The following is an 18284-nucleotide window of genomic DNA, read 5'->3' as shown; positions in this document are numbered from 1 at the left end:
AGTTTTCGTACTCCTTTGGTTTCCGTTTAGTTCGACTTATTAGTTTGTACTTTCAGTTTTGTTGTAAGAACAATTTTAGTGAATACTGTATATAAAACCAGTTCATTCATATTCATCTTGAGCACATGTTGTCGAATCATCTTGATTACTGAATCGTTTGTGTTCCTGAATCATTTTTGTTCTACATGATTTAAGTTTAACTCTGCTAAGTTTAGGCTAAGCTAGAATGCAAATCATGTGCTTTATGCTCGAGAATGACGCTTAAGTTCGTGAGAGACAAGCAAAACGGTTACAGTAAACTTGTCTATTAAAGGAGTTCTTTCTGTTTCAGACTCCATAATAACAGTTGTAACTTTAATCTGGTGTACAGTTTGAGCCTCAAGCAATCATACACTCTGAAGGCCAACTGTTATGGTATTATGAATGAATTATTGAATTGCTATAAAACAATTCAATTCATTCATATTCTTCTTTAATATTTGTCGTTTTAGTAAAAAAAAAAAAGTTGATTTGGACTGTGGATACTGCTGCAGAAGTACTTGGTAAACTGATCAGTCACCAATAATGTTAGTCCTGGATCAGTTATATATCTCGTCTTTTGAAAGCCGATTGTAGATTGTAGATAGCGTCATAGAAGACCATGCTCGGATCATCAAACACAGAGTTGAGGCCTTGAGGATTGTTATTCGGAGTTAAAATCTGGTAGGCTGCGGATGCTGCTGTAAAAGTGCGTAGCATTCTGGTAGCAGCAGAAAATTTGAAACTAGAATAGCTTGGCCGCCTGATTACATCAGTAATAACAACCTATCTTAAAGAAAATTATCAAATTAACGTATTTATACAAACCAAATCATAACCTAAGACAAACCAAGAGACCCTTACTTAAGAGACAATTAATACGAGGAATTATGGGATCAAATTTTGGCTAACGCAGCAGAAGATCCACCTACCTGCTAGCATTCGATTTAAGGTGGGCTGCTTTTTTCTTCCGACTAAAGTCTTTAACTCTGCCACAATTTTGGAAACACTGAAGCCAGAAATCTCGAACCGGGACGCTCTGTGAGGAAGAAGAGCATTTCGCACTGTCACCTCTACTCCGTCATATGTACTAGTGACATTTGTTTTAAATGAAACTAATGAATGAACAAGAAGGCCTATTAGCTCAGTTGGTTAGAGCGTCGTGCTAATAACGCGAAGGTCGCAGGTTCGAGACCTGCATAGGCCATTTTTTCAGTCATAAATTTATTTTTTTATTTTTATGCTTGAACTTCAATTGGGTGAATCTGAATTCTGATGCCAACAGAGACGGAAAGATCAGTAAAGAAAGGTTCAGCTATGAATGAGCTTGTAAAGTCATTCAAGAAGCAAACGGGTTGATACTAACGTTATGAATTGGCCTCCTTTGGTTTCAGTTCTATTGTATGTCATAAAACAATGTGACTTCATACTGCCCTTCAACTAATCACCCTTCCAAGATTTATTCAATTCATTGTAGCTGCGGCCATTGGGAATGATATGGTTCCAAGTCTTGGTTAACTGGAGTTAGTCTGTACGGAGTATTACTTTTAGAATATGGAGTCCCATTTATAAACAATTTTACCGAATCTATTTTTACATGAAATAGCAGTTACAAACTTACAGCCTGCAAATCTGAACGTTCTTGTACGTGTCCGAGCTTGAAAAGCCAGCGGTTAGTTGATCACTTGATCAGTCCCTTGGGTTTCATTACTGTTTAAAAAAGTATAAGACCATTGAGCCTACAGCGGAAAATACTTGTGTCCTCCGGGAGGACGTCCTATGAGCTTGTACTAGATGTTGCTGGACCGTGGATGCTGCTGCAGAAGTGCGTAGCATTCTGTTAGCGGTAGAACTTTTCAAGGTAGAATAGCTTGCCTTGATTACATTAGTACTCCCTAATAATTAACAACCTGATCTTGAATGGATGCTGTATTTGCATTATACACGTTAATCCAGTTGTATAATTTGTGCTCAAGCAGGACTCTTAACAAATCCTATTCCTACTTTGTTTCGCCTTCACATACCTTTCGTACTGCCTTATATATACCCTTAACAATCACCCTTCAAGGATTTGTTCAATTCATTACAACAACAATCAAAAATAATAATGGAGTGTATAACCACGTATGAGCTTGCACTAGATTGCGTGGTTACGTTAGAAAAAAATCTGAAAAGGATGAAGAAGAAATCCTACATGATTACAACACTCTTCCATGACCATTCTTCAGCATCCGAGGAGCATATCACAGACCTTGATGCCAAAGGAAGCGCCTTCTTGAAGTTCAAACACGTGAATTTGGATTCTGATTTTCTGCGCTTTCAAATCTTTAATGAGGGTGGCTGGTGCTTTGCTGACAAGCGGTTTGGTACTTTGTATGTTAGTGTGTCTCAGCTCGTGTCATCATCTATCACAGCCATCGCCGACAGACAGATAGGCCGAGTAGGTTTGGAAATGTATGGAATTGGAACGCCATCCAAGAAATACACGGCCGACCTCAGGTTGGGGTACAAACTGTCCAAGGTACCAGAAGGGAAGGCAGAGGTGGAGTCGAAGCATGTAGTTGCGGCCATTGGGAATTACTATTAACGCCAGTGCAAATGACAAAATTGCCCTTTACATTAATCTGCCTAATAGTGCAATTCGTCATCATCAAACATACAGCTCTTCTCCCACCACACTTTTACGACATTAATTAATCCTTCACTTCCCTCCCTAACAAATTTCTTAAACATTGACGATTTACAATAACAATTAAGGCAACTAACTCTCTTTAGTTTTGAATCTATTTAGTTTAATTTTTGTAATTGGTAATTAAGTTTAGGATTAAAAAAAAAGGTTAGATCATTGGCAATCCAAAATGCAAAATCCCTAAATTCAACATCATTTCGAGTAATTACGATAGCCTATGGTGTGTCGTAGCAGTGAGTGCGTGGTGCGGGTGGTCGACTTAGTTGTGGGTATGTCATGTTGGGTGAACGCCGTAGCCATGGAATTGTCATGTTAGTCGCACGATATGGTCATGGGTGTGTCGTGTTTTGCACACGACATGGCCGTGGGTGTGTCTTCTTGGCCACACGACATGGCCGTGGCCTTTTTGTGTTGGCAGCACGACATAGTATGAATTAAAATACACTCTCTAAAACAACGATCACGATTAAAATCAACTAAACACAAAGTTGCAAAATACATTCTCTCTAAAACAACGATCACGATTAAATAAAATCGCTTATGTACGAATATACCCGGTATAATCGATGTTTCTTCATACAAGTATGAATTATAATTAACGCCATTGTGAAGTTAATTGTTGTAGTTTTTAATATCCAGTGCGTCTTGCTTTAGACGGGTCTTTTTGATCTGAAATAATAAGACGAGATTTTGTAACCATTTTACAGTTAAATGTGCGGAGGTACTTTTTCACATACGAATTTTACTCTTTCACATACATTTTTTCATTAATTTTCCATATAATACCCTTCTCCCTAAACCTACCCAAATTAAGTTTTACATGTATCTTTTTCTCTAAAATCCAATCTAATTGATCTAAACACTTGAACAATGGATATAAATTGTCAAATTAGTGAAATAATTTAGTCGTTAACAATTATTAATATGTTTTTTTTTTTAAATTATTAGGGTTTATTGAAGTTTTTCTATCAATTGTTATCTGTTAGAGTTTACAATTTATCAATTCTCCACATTGCGAGACGGGTGAATGTGAGGTTAAACGCGGTGTGCTTTGTTGTACGCCGTAGCTATTGCTTTCTCATTGTGAGTCAAATATTTTAGTGGTTTATCTGACATTTCTAACGGATGTTTGACGTGTGAGTCAAATTCTCTTTTTTTTTTTTTAACCTTACCCAACGATAATATAATGAAAAAATCTCATATAAAAAAAGTCAGATGCCTTCTTGGCTGCTTAAATGTGAAGCAGTGATGCCAATGCTAAATCAAGAATGGTTGGAAAAACTACTGTTATCGTGTATATGATTGAGCAACCAAAGGCCCGAAATCGGCGCCACCAATGACCAATGTAAAGATTGAATATGATGAATAGCAGATTAGGTATAGTCTAGTTAGCGTGTTCTCTTCTCAATTGAGCACTTTGCTGAGTAGGCAGTATGCAAGGGAGGGAGAGGAGCGGGCTGGGGAGGGAAGGCAGGACAAGGGCGTAGACAGAGTATGGTCAGCCGGAGTACTGATCGACCGGAGTACGGTTGGACGGAGTGGGTTACTGATGGAAGCGGAAGGAAAGGGAGATGAAAAATATTAATTAAGTGAGAGAGAAAAAAAATGACAAGGGTAAAATGGTACAAGACGTATGTGAAAGAGTAAAATCGGTATGTGAAACCAGTTACCATAAGCGGTAACACTGTCTATACCATTGTGGTTACATTTAACTATAAAATGGTCACATATGCCGTCTGAAAAATAAGACGAAAAATGTCCGTCTGAAACAAGAATTTGTGTTTAATATCAATACGAATCACGATTTAAATATGTGATAACAACTATTGCATGATTTGCATATAATACGGTACATGATTTCTTATTAACAATATTCCTACCAATATTAACAAATCACAAGAATCAATCAAGACAATCAATTATCCCTTGAATCAAGCAAGTATACTTCTCAAGAACGATCATCAATTTAAATCTTTCAGTGTAATATTTATCCATTTTGTTTCTTTAGTCAAATATTAATGATTATAATTGTTCAATAAACAAATTTGTGTAATTTTGTATGGCTTAAAAGTTAAAACTATGTTTTTTAAGCGGATAAAATATGACAATAACTTATTCTTATGTTAAAAAAAAAATTATTATAAGCCATAGTTAGACTTGACAAAATGGATCTGACCCAAATAACCGACCCGAAAAGGCTAACCCAAGACCCAAAAGTAACCTGAACTTGTTTGATCCGATCCGATCCGACCCACACCCGACCCGAACTTTGATTGACCCATTGTTGACCGACCCGAGATGACCCGACCCATTATTAACCAGGTCCAAAATGATTCGAATTGACGTGTACCAAGTCATATTGATCTTATACATATCAAAATAAAGTTTCATTGACTACAACCATCCTAATAAATAGTTAAATTTATAAAATAATATTTCTTAATCAAAATAGTACTAACCATAGTAGTTTAGACATTAACTTGAAAGCGACCTGAGCCCAAAACGACCCATACGAAAGTGACCCCGTCCCAAATAATCCGATAATAGGTCATCCGAAATTAACCTAAAATCCGAATTGACCCGATCACTCGATCCAAAATATAACAGACCCGAAATCACCCGACTCAAATTAATCCGACCCGATTAACCCAATTTGCCACCTCTAGACCGCTCTAGCCATAGTCTATCCTTTAGGCCTCTATTGTATTTTAAAAATTAAAAGAATACTCACTTTGCCCTGGTCAATTGTTTACCTCTGGTTTTCGCACAAAGACCGATGAGAGGGGAGCGGACCGTTTGTGGGTCATGTTATTGAGAGTCCCAAGTGGACAACGAGTTATGTGGATTATCAAATTATCCTTCAATAATATTCTAAATACAGAAAGGTAGAAAAAATGACTCAACACCACCCATAAATGAAATAGGTAAACAAATGACCACAACGGAGGAAATACATTTCTTTAAAACGCATAATACATTCTCCCTTCGTTCCGATCGTTTGTTTTCCTTACTTTTAGCATAAAGACCAATGGAATGGAAGAGAGTCAATATAATTATTAGACAACAAGATGACCAAATTGTGGGTAGAAAATCAAATTATCGATCAAAGACAATTCTAAAAAATAAAAAAAAAAACAATTAATAAAGAAATCTAAAAATAAAATGGATTAGTCTTAATTTGAGTAGTTGTGTAAACTTTCCATAATTTAGGAACATAATCCCCACTCGTCCAGTCCCAGTCGTCCACGGTTTCCATGACTGAGACTAATTAGGAAATCAAACCACCGGCCTCTCTAAGTCTCGCTCTCTCTCTATATATATATATCACTTTTAAACAGACAACCAACAAAATTCCTAACTTTAATCTCATATATCCTTCTTGTCTAATTTCAGCAATGGCAACAATGAGTATGAGTATCCCTTTTCACGTACCTAATATCCCCAAACCACAGGATATCTACTCTATTAAACCCGACAACTCTAACACCACTCGGTTCGTCGTATCCCAACTTCCAAACGAGCTTACACATTATCCAGCCTCCGATTTAGTTGATCAGCCTCCTCACCCTAACAAACCCATTATTAAACCTGGCGACCTAGATACAACACCTTTCACCTACGTTGATACAGTCCAAGGGCTGGAGTGCTTGAGGAGCAAGCTAGAGGTGGCGGACGAGTTTGCAGTAGATCTCGAGGCGAACAACTACCGTTCTTTTCAAGGTCTGACATGTCTGATGCAGATTTCGACTAGGACGGAGGATTTTGTGGTTGATACACTCAAGTTGTACCACTTTATTGGTCAGTACCTAGGGGCCGTTTTCTTGGACCCCAAGAAAAGGAAGATTATGCACGGGGCTGGAAACGACGTGTTATGGCTACAACGTGATTTCGGGATTTTTGTTTGTAATTTGTTTGATACCATGCAAGCGTCTCGGGTGTTGAAAATGGAGCGCAATAGTTTGGCTCATCTCCTTGTTTACTTCTGTGGAGTGTCTGCAAATAAGCAATTTCAGACTTCGGACTGGAGGATTCGGCCTTTGCCTCGTGAGATGCTCCATTATGCGCGTGAAGACACGCATTACCTTCTGTACATTTATGACAAGATGAGGTCTCAGCTTGTTGCTGGGTGTGGGTCCACTGAATATGATGATCCGTTGCTTGAGGTGTATTCGAGGAGCCATAATGTATGCAAATCGCTCTATAAGAAAGAGCTGTTTAATGAGGATTCATATAAGAAATTGTTCGGGTTGGGTGATGCTGGATTGGATTCAGATCAAACTAATGTTGCTGCAAGGCTATGTAAGTGTCGGGACCGCATTGCACGAGACAAGGACGAGAGTACTGGGTATGTCCTGCCCAACAAATTGTTGATCGAGTTGTGTCAAAAACTCCCAAGAACAGAATCCGAGTTCCTAGCTATTGCCGAAGCACATAACTGCCAAAATCACCCCTTAATTCTGGATAACATTGGTGAACTTCTGAAGATTATTGGAAACTTAGATAGCAACCAGAATGTGGCTCAAATCGACTACTCAAAACAAAAGGGTATGCCAGAGGATGCCAACACCAAACAGTCGCATCTCGAGATGCAGTACATGTATCAGATGAACAGGCCACAGGGTTATTATGTTACTGCTGTATATCCTCAGCCTCAGGCATGTTATGTTAATGTTGTTTACCCACCTGGGTATTACATTTCTGCAAAACATCCGGAACTTATGAATCCGGTGTATTGTACTGTTCCCCAATATTATCAATATCAAATCTGCTGATTTTCTTTTAATTACTCTCTAATGTTGTTCCTAGTTAACTGTACAGTCTTTGATGTTGCATCAAAATTATGATCCAATTGTTGTTTTTATTATCATTCAATTTTAATCGTTACAAACTCGAAAATCAGACAGAAAAATAATCTTTTGTAGGCTAATTGCAAACAGGTGTAATAATACCTGCAACAAGACATTTTACATGCCTGAACGACTAAATTGACAGCAAAAAGGCAATGTTCTATTCCTGTCGGTACATGATGCATTGATCAACGCGAAGCTGATTACATTTAATGTCAGTAGTTTTTTCGTGTTGTTATCCGTTCAAAGATGGTGACTTGCAACCTTCATCAAATCAGCAACAATTGGTAAATTTAAAAATTTGTAGCACTATAGAAGTACAAAAACAACACACTCCTTTCTGTATACTGCACCAGCATGCGATTATACCGTTCTCAACTGCTTTTGTAGCTTGATTTTTAAGACAGTAAGATCTCTGATAATTGTGTTACGATTGTTATCTTAATAGGCTGTGAAATAAAAAAAAAAACACATCTTAATTATTCCATATGATGCTACCTAGCAGACTGCTAGACATTAGAGTATTAATAGAACAGCGTACTGAGCGAGAGCGAGGTAGCAAAAACTCTCTTCTCCCATGCTATGTGACACCCCTTCACTGCTCTCGGGCTGTTTCCTTCAAGGTGAGGTACACGATGAGCATTGATAGAGTAGCGCTCTTGGATTGAATTGGCAATATAATTGGATAGACCATGCGATCAGAGTCACCAATAATATTAGGCCTCAGTTTATTTAAAGCCGATTGCAGATATTGTCATAGAAGATCACACTCGAATCATCACAGTTGAGGGCTGTTCGGACTTAAACACAGCTGTATCATGGTTGCCACTGCAATATTGCCAGGGGGTGTTACTGAGGTGCAGAACTGCATTCTGCTAGCACTAGAAATTTCGATGGTAGAATAGCTTGGCCTAGCTACACTACACTGGACATCGCCAACTTTTAAGAGGTGGTGAAGCAATAGAGCTTATCGAATTTCTAGTGCTAGCAGAATGCAAGTAGTAAAGGTCATCACCCTGATTGGTAAAGAAACTGAACAGGTAATTGGTCTGATTATGTATTAGTAAAGGTAATTGGTCATCCTGGTCGGACTGAAATGGGTTTGGTTCAAGTATGGACTGACCTGACCAGAACTGGGGTCCGAAAACTTTACAAAAATAAGCAGTTGTTCCAAGCTGTGAGAAGTCAGAGACGGAGTCCAAGCGCCTTGGTGCGGCCATTTGGGAACAACATAGGCTTATTCAAGATAGTCCCTATTTTTCTACTATGACTTCCAGAAATTATATAGTGTAATACAAGAGGTTTTCTATATTAATTATCAGTTTCGACGTTTATAATAACCAGTAATAAACTAATGATTATCTTCATATGAACTAAGATTATCTACATTCAATTACGATGAGGTATCTATCAAACTTTTTCACAGGCTTTTTTGTTTGTACGGGGACAAAATACCCTTACAACATTTTGTAGAGCCTTGCATCAATGTATGATAATGATGTCATTACGCAAACTCCGACCGATATCCCGCTAATCCAATGTTCTAGAGCAAGAACTTTAATGGATTTTAGACTCCATTTCTAGGTGCCATTTGAAAATCAGAGTTTTATCATACTAGGCTTTTTATAAATCAGTTTTATTATATTGATCGTCCTGATTATTTTATGGATGAATATCATATCGGCTGTACTTTTACTTTGAAAAAAAAATGTATAAGCCGGTTTATGTATACTATGCCGACAAAATGTATAACGTGGAGGATACATATGATACAAGAACACGAAATGAGGAAGCCTAATTATTAGCATTTTTTAAAGAAAAAAAAAAGTACAAAAAAAAATCCAAAAGATACTAAAATTACGAAAATAGGGAACTGTTGTATCTAGGGTAAAATTCAATACCGTCGAAAAAGCTTTGCGCGATATAAAATATAAAATTACAGTGTAAGTTAACTTACATAAACGATGACCTACACTCAAGAAGATATATCGTACTCTATTTCCTAAGTTTAAAACTAACAATAGTCGTAATCTATTTCGTTAGTTTAACATAAAAACTTTAAAGTTTTTTTTTCCTCCGAACGCGTTTTTCTTTTAGTTAATTACTAATTTTTTTATGAGTGAATATCATATTGGCTGTACTTTTAATTTTTTTTAAAAAAAATTATGTAATCAATAAGTTAATATTATGGTGAATTATAATTCCGTTTAAACTTATTAGTAAATATTGTTTATTTTAAAACAATTTTTTTATATTTTGATTACAGCTAGACATAATTTATTTTGGTTTTAAATTTTACTATTGGAAGCATTTACCTAAATTATGTTATATCTTAGATAATTTCTTATTAATTTTTAAAATTATTTTAAATACAAGGTTTCATTAATTGTTTTACCAAATAAGAAAAAATATTGTAAATATTTTTTTTATATTCTTTTTTATATATCGAGAATCACATAAGTTTTTAATATTATATTTTTTTTGTAAACAATTTTTTTCATATTTTGATTACAACTATACATAATTTATTTTGGTTTAAAATTTTAAGTCTTGGAAGCATTTACCTACATTATGTTATATCTCAAATAATTTCTTATTATTTTTTAAAATTATTTTAAATAAAAGGTTTCATTAATGGTTTTACCAAATAGGAAAAAATATTGTAAAACTTTTTTTTATATTTTTTTTATATAACGAGAATTATATAAGTGTTTAATATTATATATTTTTTTAAGATTTTTTTTCTGAATTTTTTTTCTTTTCATAGTTCATAAATGAAAATCGTTTACTCTATCTTACTACCTATCACATTTTGTTTACAAGGAAAATTAACTTTAATTTTTTTTATGGTATTATGTACATAAACTTAGCAACAAAATACTAGCTAGAGAAAACCAATTACGCATTGCTAATTTATTTTAATTAATTTACACGTTAATTTTGTTTGGAGAATTATTGTTTATTTTCGTATTTTTTCTGTTTCATTTTTTTGTATTGATTTATGTACAGTTGTTTTATTTAGATATTTTACTTGTGTTTTTAGCAGAGGTGCTTTCATATTCATAAAATCTATAGAATATGAATCTACTGAAAACCATTGCATCGTGCTCCCGTACAAATAAGCCACAAAAGAAAAGTCGTTCAATTTCATCACCTACTATTCTAAAGGGTAACGACTTCTCCCTGCAAACATATATGGCTTTTTCCATTCCGTTTCAGTGGTTTATAGCCAATTTCCACATTCCACAACTCACTTTATTAAATCGTTGTTAATAACTTTAAAGGTTTTACAATTCCTCCGGAACATCCAGCCGTTCTTCCTTTGCCGTCATTGTGTTTACACTGTGGCGCAAAAGTTTTCAAAAATGAATCGAAAAAATTTTGCTGCTGCCAAAGAGATATATGTCTAGCACAGAACGTAATGCCGAATGAACTCCGCATGTTGTTCATGTCAAATGACGATATCTCTATAAATTTCAGAAAGTATGTTCTGTTGTATAATAGTTCTTTCGCTTTTACTTCCTTTGGAGTTAAGAAAGACCGTGAACTGGCGCAGGGAAATCGTGGCGTTTATACGTTTAGAATTCAAGACCAAGTTTATCAATTCATTAACGACATTTTGCCGACTGAAGAACAACCTAGATATATACAACTGTATTTTTTCGATACAGATCGAGAATTGTGGCATAGACTTCAGATTTATGACGAAATTGAGCAGACTGAGATTCGTATTCCGATGCGCGTTATGGAAATGAACCCATACACTCAATTCTTCAGATCTCTAAGAGAAGTGGCTATAGACGAGGAAAGTCGTATTTTAATAAAATCAGATCCAATCCAGGATCAAAGAATGCACAACGCTCCAACGGCATCGCAGGTTGCGGCGATTTGGGTCGATGATGAAAACTCATCACATCCTCCTCGGCATGATGTCGTCATATATGCTATTTCTGAAACAAGTCACCGAATATTACATTATTACGGTTGCTATGATCCTTTGCACTATCCTCTTTTGTTTCCTTTTGGCGAAAGTGGATGGCATAGACGTATTTATCGAGTCAGCAGGCATCCTAGACGTCGTCCTGAACCCCAAACTTTTCCGATTAATGAAGTTCTTATACAAACAGCTGATGATTTACTTGAAAACGAAGAACAAGGTTTGTGCTTTCAGATTTTTTTTTTTTTTTTAACAACACAGTAGCTAAAGCTGTTGTTTATGTACAGTTGCAGATACTTCTGCATCTGAGAAAAAAATATCTTGTAGAGAGTACTACTGCTACCAATTGCAGATTCGTCCAAACGATTCATCGATTTTACTAAGAAGCGGTCGTCTTCTCCAACAATATACAGTCGATATGTATATTAAAATTGAGACAACGAAACTTGATTACATAAGAAATAATCAAAATATAATTTGCGCGGACCTGTATCAAGGAATCATTGACAGCTACAACTCTGGATACACACGAGGCGCAAATATTGGCCGAATTTTTATACTAGCTGCTAGCTTTATTGGGTGTGATCGTGATTTCCGATGTCGCTATCTTTGTTCTATGGCGATCGTGCAACGTTATGGAAAACCAGATATATTTCTGACTATGACGTGCAACCCTCGATGGCCAGAAATAGAACGAGAATTATTGCCTTGTGAAGAAGCGCAGAATAGACCTGATCTTATTTTTCGTGTTTTTCGATCAAAACTTTTTGAGTTAAAAAAGGACATCTGTGTTCAGAAAATATTTGGTAATGTTGCCGGTTACGTTTACGTCGTTGAGTTCCAAAAGCGAGGGCTCCCACATGCACATTTTCTAATCATTCTTGATTCTGAAAGCAAAATCAGAATGCCTGACCGGTATGATTAATTTGTTTCTGCAGAATTACCTGATGCTACCGAGAACCCTCATCTTTTCTCTGCAGTTGTTCGTCATATGATGCATGGTCCATGCGGTAGAAAAAACCCTGATAATCCTTGTATGATTAATGGTATGTGTAAGAACCATTACCCTCATGAGTTTGCAGATACAACAACAAACGGCCGTGATTCGTATCCAATTTATCGTAGAAGGCGTACGGGTGTTCAAGTGACTGTACGTAAATCGAGGCTTAACAATCGATGGGTTGTTTCATATAACCCATTCTTATTGGGCAAATATGACTGCCACCTAAACGTTGAGATATGTTGTACAATTAAAGCAGTCAAGTATATGTACAAGTATGTATATAAGGGGCATGACCGTATTTCTTTTGCCGTTACTGAACCAAGTGGCAGTGGTCAAGAATCATTTGATGAGATTACCGCGTACCAATCAGCTAGATGGATTTCCCCGCCGGAGGCAGCGTGGAGAATTTTTGGATTTCATTTGAACGAGATACATCCTAACGTTGTTCCTTTACAAGTACACTTACGAAACATGCAAACAGTTAGTTTTCAGCCATGGGAAAACCTTGGAAATGTTTTGGATGACGAATCCCGCAACAGAACAATGTTAACGGCTTTTTTCAAGCAAAAACGAAACTGATACTTTCTCTCAGACCTTATTATACAGTCAACTTCCCGAATATTATGTATGGCATAATAGAAGAAGGGACAGATTTTGGACTCCTAGGGAGAAAGGCTTTGCCTTAGGGCGTTTGGTTTATGCAAACCCCTCAGAAGGAGAACGGTATTATTTACGCCTTTTGCTCTCAAACATTAGGGGTCCGAAGTCTTTTGATGATCTAAAATCAATAAATGGCATAACATGTAGTTCTTTCAGAGAGTCGGCTTACATGCATGGATTGCTTAAAATAGATAACTCAATTGAACAATGCTTAGCAGAAGCAGTTCAATATCAAATGCCAGCAGTGCTACGCAAATTATTTGCAACTTTGCTCATTTACTGTCAGCCAAATAATCCAAGATTGTTATGGGATAAATTCTATACTTCATTGTCGTAAGACTATGCATATGCTTTTCCTGCACAAAGGCATAAAGTGTTACAAATGACTGTTACAAATATTTGTTGCATACTTGAATCAATGGGCAAGAGTTTTAGTAATTTCAACTTTGGCGATCTGAAATTTGATGCTGATTATTTCAGTCATTCAAAACCAAAGAAATTGAAGAAGAGCTTAATATTCCAATAAGTTCTGAAGACATAAATGTTGTAAACATGTTAAATGAAGAACAACGTCTTGCCTATGATACAATTTACAGAAGGGTTACAGAGAATGGGACTGGTTCTTTTTTCTTAGATGGCCCCGGAGGTACAGGAAAAACTTTTTTGTACACAACACTGCTTGCAAATCTAAGAGCAAGGGGACTTATTTGTCTTGCAGTTGCAAGTTCAGGTATTGTAGCAGCCAATCTTCCGGTTTTGAATAGATGTGGAAATATATCTGGTTTTGAAGCTACTGGAAGTGAATCTATGATACGATCATGGTTCAAAATCGTGATCGAGATGTATTGTATTACTTTTTTTATTTTACTAATACGAGATTTTGGCCGCAAAATAACTGAGAATTATCTCGATTAGGTGGGGACCGATTTCACCGCTTCCGAGACTATAACCGATAGCTAGATTTTAAACCGTAGTTATGTGGATAAGTTCTCATACTGATAAGATATTTTTGTAAATTTAGGTGGATATATGAATAAATAATATTGTAATGCAAGCTATACATATTGGCGATGGGGTCACGGTTTTTTTTGTTTAATGCTTAACTTTACTGTAGAGATTTTTCTAACTTTATTGTAGAGATTTTTCTTTCAAAGGTTGCATGATATATGATCAGAGGTAAATTGTAAAAGAATAATTAGGATGAATGGTATAGTAATCTATTGTATTCTCCTTTCCAGCAACACTTTTATCCAAAAAATATGGTGAAGTTTATTTATTTAAAAACGGCGGAGGATTCATTTCAATGGAAGGGTGAACATGTGAGGGAGGAAAGGTGAACATGAGGTGAAGATTGGGTCAACATGTAAGGGATGAGGACAGAAGACGAAGGTTATCAATCACAACAGAGCAAGGAGTTTTAATGTCAGTTTAGGACTTTGGGCAATAGAAATGTAGCTGTTAATAGTGCTCGTAAAATATTTAACATTATTATATAAGAGTCCCTTAACTGGGAATTTTGAAAGTTGAGTCTTTTAACTATAAAAAAAACTCCATAGTTGAGGTCTTTACCTGTAGTCGATAAAAGTGTATTTTTAAAAAAAAAAATATGTAACACAATAAAATTCTTGCAAAAAAATTTAATACGTATGATATTAAGCAATTAAATAGTACTCGTGTAAAAAAGAGTAGGCTTAAATACAACAGAGAAGTAAAACAGGTAATTTTTTTTATAAAAATTTTATTTTCGTTATTGGTTGTTAAAACTATCACTGAAACATATATTTTAAAAAATAAAATAAAAGGTAATAGATTTTCACGGAAACATATTTTAGGTAAAAAACGCGGGGTCCAAAATTTCTGTTTTTTTTTTTCCAGCGATCCAATTTTTTTTTCCCTTAAATCATAACTAAAGAAAACCTGTGTGGGTTAACTTATAGAAGATACAACATCCTTTCTGAATATAATCGCTAATTAAGTAGTAGACAAACTAAGTAAAACACAAAAACTAACCTGAAGTTTTTTGTTTAAAGTGAGGAAGTAAGCTAGGCTATTGCCCTGATTGCAAGCTTATATACCAACGCCAAAAAAAGTATTTTTTTTTATTATGTTTGTATGCGGGATGTGAAAATGAATGCGAAAATTGAAGCTAACACTTTAACCTTTTTATAGATAGATAGTGCAAGGAAAAAGCATGTATATCTCAATACAATAAGACATAAGACACGCACTTATCTAAAAAGAAAAAAAAATATACAAATGCATGCATTAATCAGTTATTGTAGTAGGTGTCAAGATGAAAACGTTCATTTATATGCAGTAAAACTGAAAAATGTGAAGAAGATAACATGCATTTCCCTATCCGAACATGTGTTTCAGCCCCTACACAGCTGAGTAACAGCTACTGCCCTACATTCAGTAAGAGTTGTCAGCTACTACCCTACATTGAGTAAGAGTTGTAAGAGTTGTCACATGCTGAGAGAAGAAAAAAGTTTTTGTTCAGAGAAAGTTAAAGACAATAATTTTTTATAAGCTAGAGTTTGCGAGAAGACCAAAAAGGGAATAAATTTGTAATGCAAATTTTTTTTATAATATTCTAGAAGATTTGTACATACGAGATTGGATGGTCTTCTCAGCAAGCACAATTCAGTAAAATTTGATATTTCCATTAGTTAAATTTTGTTCAAGAAATTTCTGCATACCTTGCACCGTGAGTCTCCTAGCAAGCATACTTCCAAGGTTCACTTGTGTAGACACTCCACCTTGAAGACCGATGATGAAAAGACGCCCATCAAAATTGAAGCTGTCAATGTAACGGTGAAAGTAAGCCCCTCCCATGTTGTCCAATATGACATCAACAGCTGTTCAATAACGGAAGCTACATTACTGTTTTCACCATCAAGCAACCAAGATACATCACTCATAAATGAGATTACCAGTCTAGATTGAAGTGTACATGATGCATGGGAATCAATTCATAACAACGAAAATAAACTAAACTGGTATTGCTACCTGAAAATGCTGAAACAGAAGTGTCAGCAAGTATTTAGTTAAAAAAGTTAAGGAGCTATTTTATGAAGTTTAAACTAATTTCACTTTGGTTGTCTATAATGCTGTAAAACACACTTTGGTAACTGAGTTTTGACAACTTTCTAACTTTGGTGACAAAGGTTTTAGTAATTTCCCACTTTCGTGACTTAAGATGTAACATAGTCTAAACATATATACAGTAATGAAGTTTTAGGATTTTTAATGGCTTTTTTTATAGCATAACGCTTGGATGATGATGTTGATGAAGAGGTCGTGGTTGGTGTAGAGTGTTCTACTTCCATTTCTGAAGCTTCAATTTTCAATAAAAAGGTGTTTGTTGTGTTACCATATTATTTAATTGTCACCATATTATTTCATTCATCTATTCCAATTATTTGTACTTCCCATTTCATTACTTTTTTTTTTTTTTGGTTTTCTATGTTTCTATCATTTTAGTTGATAGTTTACTTTGTCTGTTTATTTTCAATATTATTCAATTTCAATCACTATACAGTCTGGATTGCTTATTTGGTTTCTTTTAGTTCCGACGGCTTACCGATACACATTTACCTGCCGAATCGAACAAAAAAAGATAAACATTAGGTGAGGTAATCAAAATCTATTTCCTTAATTTTTGTTTCAGGTAGAGTTTTTTTCGTATTAGAGAACATTGTGCTTATAAGTTTGTATGAGTTTTGGTGTTTTAGTACTTATTGTTTTTTTTCGTAATTTATCTTACAAATATGCTTAACAAGTGTTTGATGATTTGCCACAACGAAAAATCAAATGCTATTTCTTTCTTTTTTTGGGTGCATTTTACATATAGTTTGAGATTATTCAAAATTTTACATATACAAAGTACTCGAGATTGCATCGAAGATGAAATGGTATAATTGCTTTATGAGTATGGGTTTGGTCTAGAGACCATGAATTTGGAATTGGTAATGGTACGCAAGAAATTACTCAAAGGAGATTAGTTTGGGTTGTCAATTTGATTTTATGCTACAAATTAAAGATTTTATCGTGCCACTGGAGTGATCACAAGGCAACGTTGACAAATTCAATATGACAACTTCGCAAATGATAAGCTTACTTGCATTCGCTTTAACACATGGATTAGGATGATAATAATCATTGTTATATTTTTAATGCTATACTTCATTTTCTTTACTACATCTAAATCTCCATACAAAAAATTTCGTTTTCTTGTAGGACATACCTGTCGAAAGTTTGCGACGGGTAGTACTTCACCCATTATAAACTTGAACCGTCACAAACTTCTTACTGATATATCTGTCACAAGGGAGACTTATTGAGGAAATAAATAACACTAAATCTATCAACTAAAATGTGTGTGCTTCATTTAAATTATTCTTTGCACTTACTTTGAGTATAAAGATTTATGGACCCTAAAAATTAAATCAGTTGATTAGTAATTAACGTACAGAAATAATAAACCCATAAAGAAAAGGTAAAGAAATTCGCAAATTTTAATTTAATACGGACTGTTTTCTCGTCTGAAATAAGACGGATAAAAATATTGTCCTTTTTTAAAAAAAAAATGTAACCATTGAATCTAGAAAATGTTTTAACTAGAGATGTCAATTTTTACCCTGAAAATGAAGTGAAAAAGAATGTAAACATGTTGACATAGAATAAAAAAAAAATTATCCTAGAATGCCTACATGTTATTCATCTTATTTAAGATGGAAAACAACCGTCTGAAGCAAGACGCACTGAAAGAAATTATCAAAACGGAGTACACAGACACAACCTCCATAGTTGCCACACTTAAAAATAACTACTACTATGCACATCATCTGGCATAGACAAAAAAGACTACTACCAACAGTTCATTTATCATTCAGAGATTTTTTAGTAATTTATGAATTGTGAGTGCCCTACAACTAATTTATGAATTGTGAGTGGCCTACAACTATTGTCTTTTTCTGCAATGTTTGCTTCTTGCATTGGTAAAGTGATAAGTTTGCATTAAAGTCTTCTGATTTTTAAGCTGCAAATACATATCTTCTGGACAGTTGTACTACCATGCATGTTTTCCTGTCTTATACTCTTCATGCGTATCGTCTATTACTCTAAAAG

At 35.1% G+C, this 18284-nt stretch overlaps 2 protein-coding genes and 1 non-coding gene across 3 annotated transcripts; all 3 read left to right on the top strand.

The window, feature by feature from the left end:
* Positions 1-1151: 1151 nt before the first annotated feature.
* Positions 1152-1225, top strand: TRNAI-AAU (transfer RNA isoleucine (anticodon AAU)). The gene has a single exon. It is a non-coding gene; the product is annotated as a tRNA-Ile (tRNA).
* Positions 1226-6102: 4877 nt separating this feature from the next.
* On the top strand, positions 6103-7479 carry LOC141642365 (protein RRP6-like 2). Its single transcript, XM_074451148.1, has one exon. The coding sequence runs from the start codon at positions 6103-6105 to the stop codon at positions 7477-7479; it is 1377 nt and encodes a 458-aa protein (XP_074307249.1).
* Positions 7480-10975: 3496 nt separating this feature from the next.
* On the top strand, positions 10976-14191 carry LOC141642356 (uncharacterized). Its single transcript, XM_074451144.1, has 5 exons — positions 10976-11711; positions 11779-12309; positions 12430-12950; positions 13635-13975; positions 14176-14191. Exons 1-5 carry the CDS (start codon positions 10976-10978, stop codon positions 14189-14191), a joined length of 2145 nt encoding a protein of 714 aa, XP_074307245.1.
* Positions 14192-18284: the final 4093 nt, after the last annotated feature.

This window comes from Silene latifolia, chromosome 1, assembly GCF_048544455.1.
Source record: "Silene latifolia isolate original U9 population chromosome 1, ASM4854445v1, whole genome shotgun sequence".
Classification (NCBI taxonomy): Eukaryota; Viridiplantae; Streptophyta; class Magnoliopsida; order Caryophyllales; family Caryophyllaceae; genus Silene; species Silene latifolia.
The sequence above is the reverse complement of the archived record's forward strand: the minus strand, read 5'-3'. Positions and strand labels throughout refer to the sequence as shown.

Bases quoted from the DNA above. Each gene is read 5' to 3' on its own strand.
- LOC141642365 (XM_074451148.1), top strand. From the start codon at position 6,103: ATGGCAACAATGAGTATGAGTATCCCTTTTCACGTACCTAATATCCCC.
- LOC141642356 (XM_074451144.1), top strand. From the start codon at position 10,976: ATGCCGAATGAACTCCGCATGTTGTTCATGTCAAATGACGATATCTCT. The intron at 11,712-11,778 runs GTTTGTGCTTTC...GTTTATGTACAG, and splicing joins ACTTGAAAACGAAGAACAAG to TTGCAGATACTTCTGCATCT. The intron at 12,951-13,634 runs GTACACTTACGA...TGATTATTTCAG, and splicing joins CTAACGTTGTTCCTTTACAA to TCATTCAAAACCAAAGAAAT.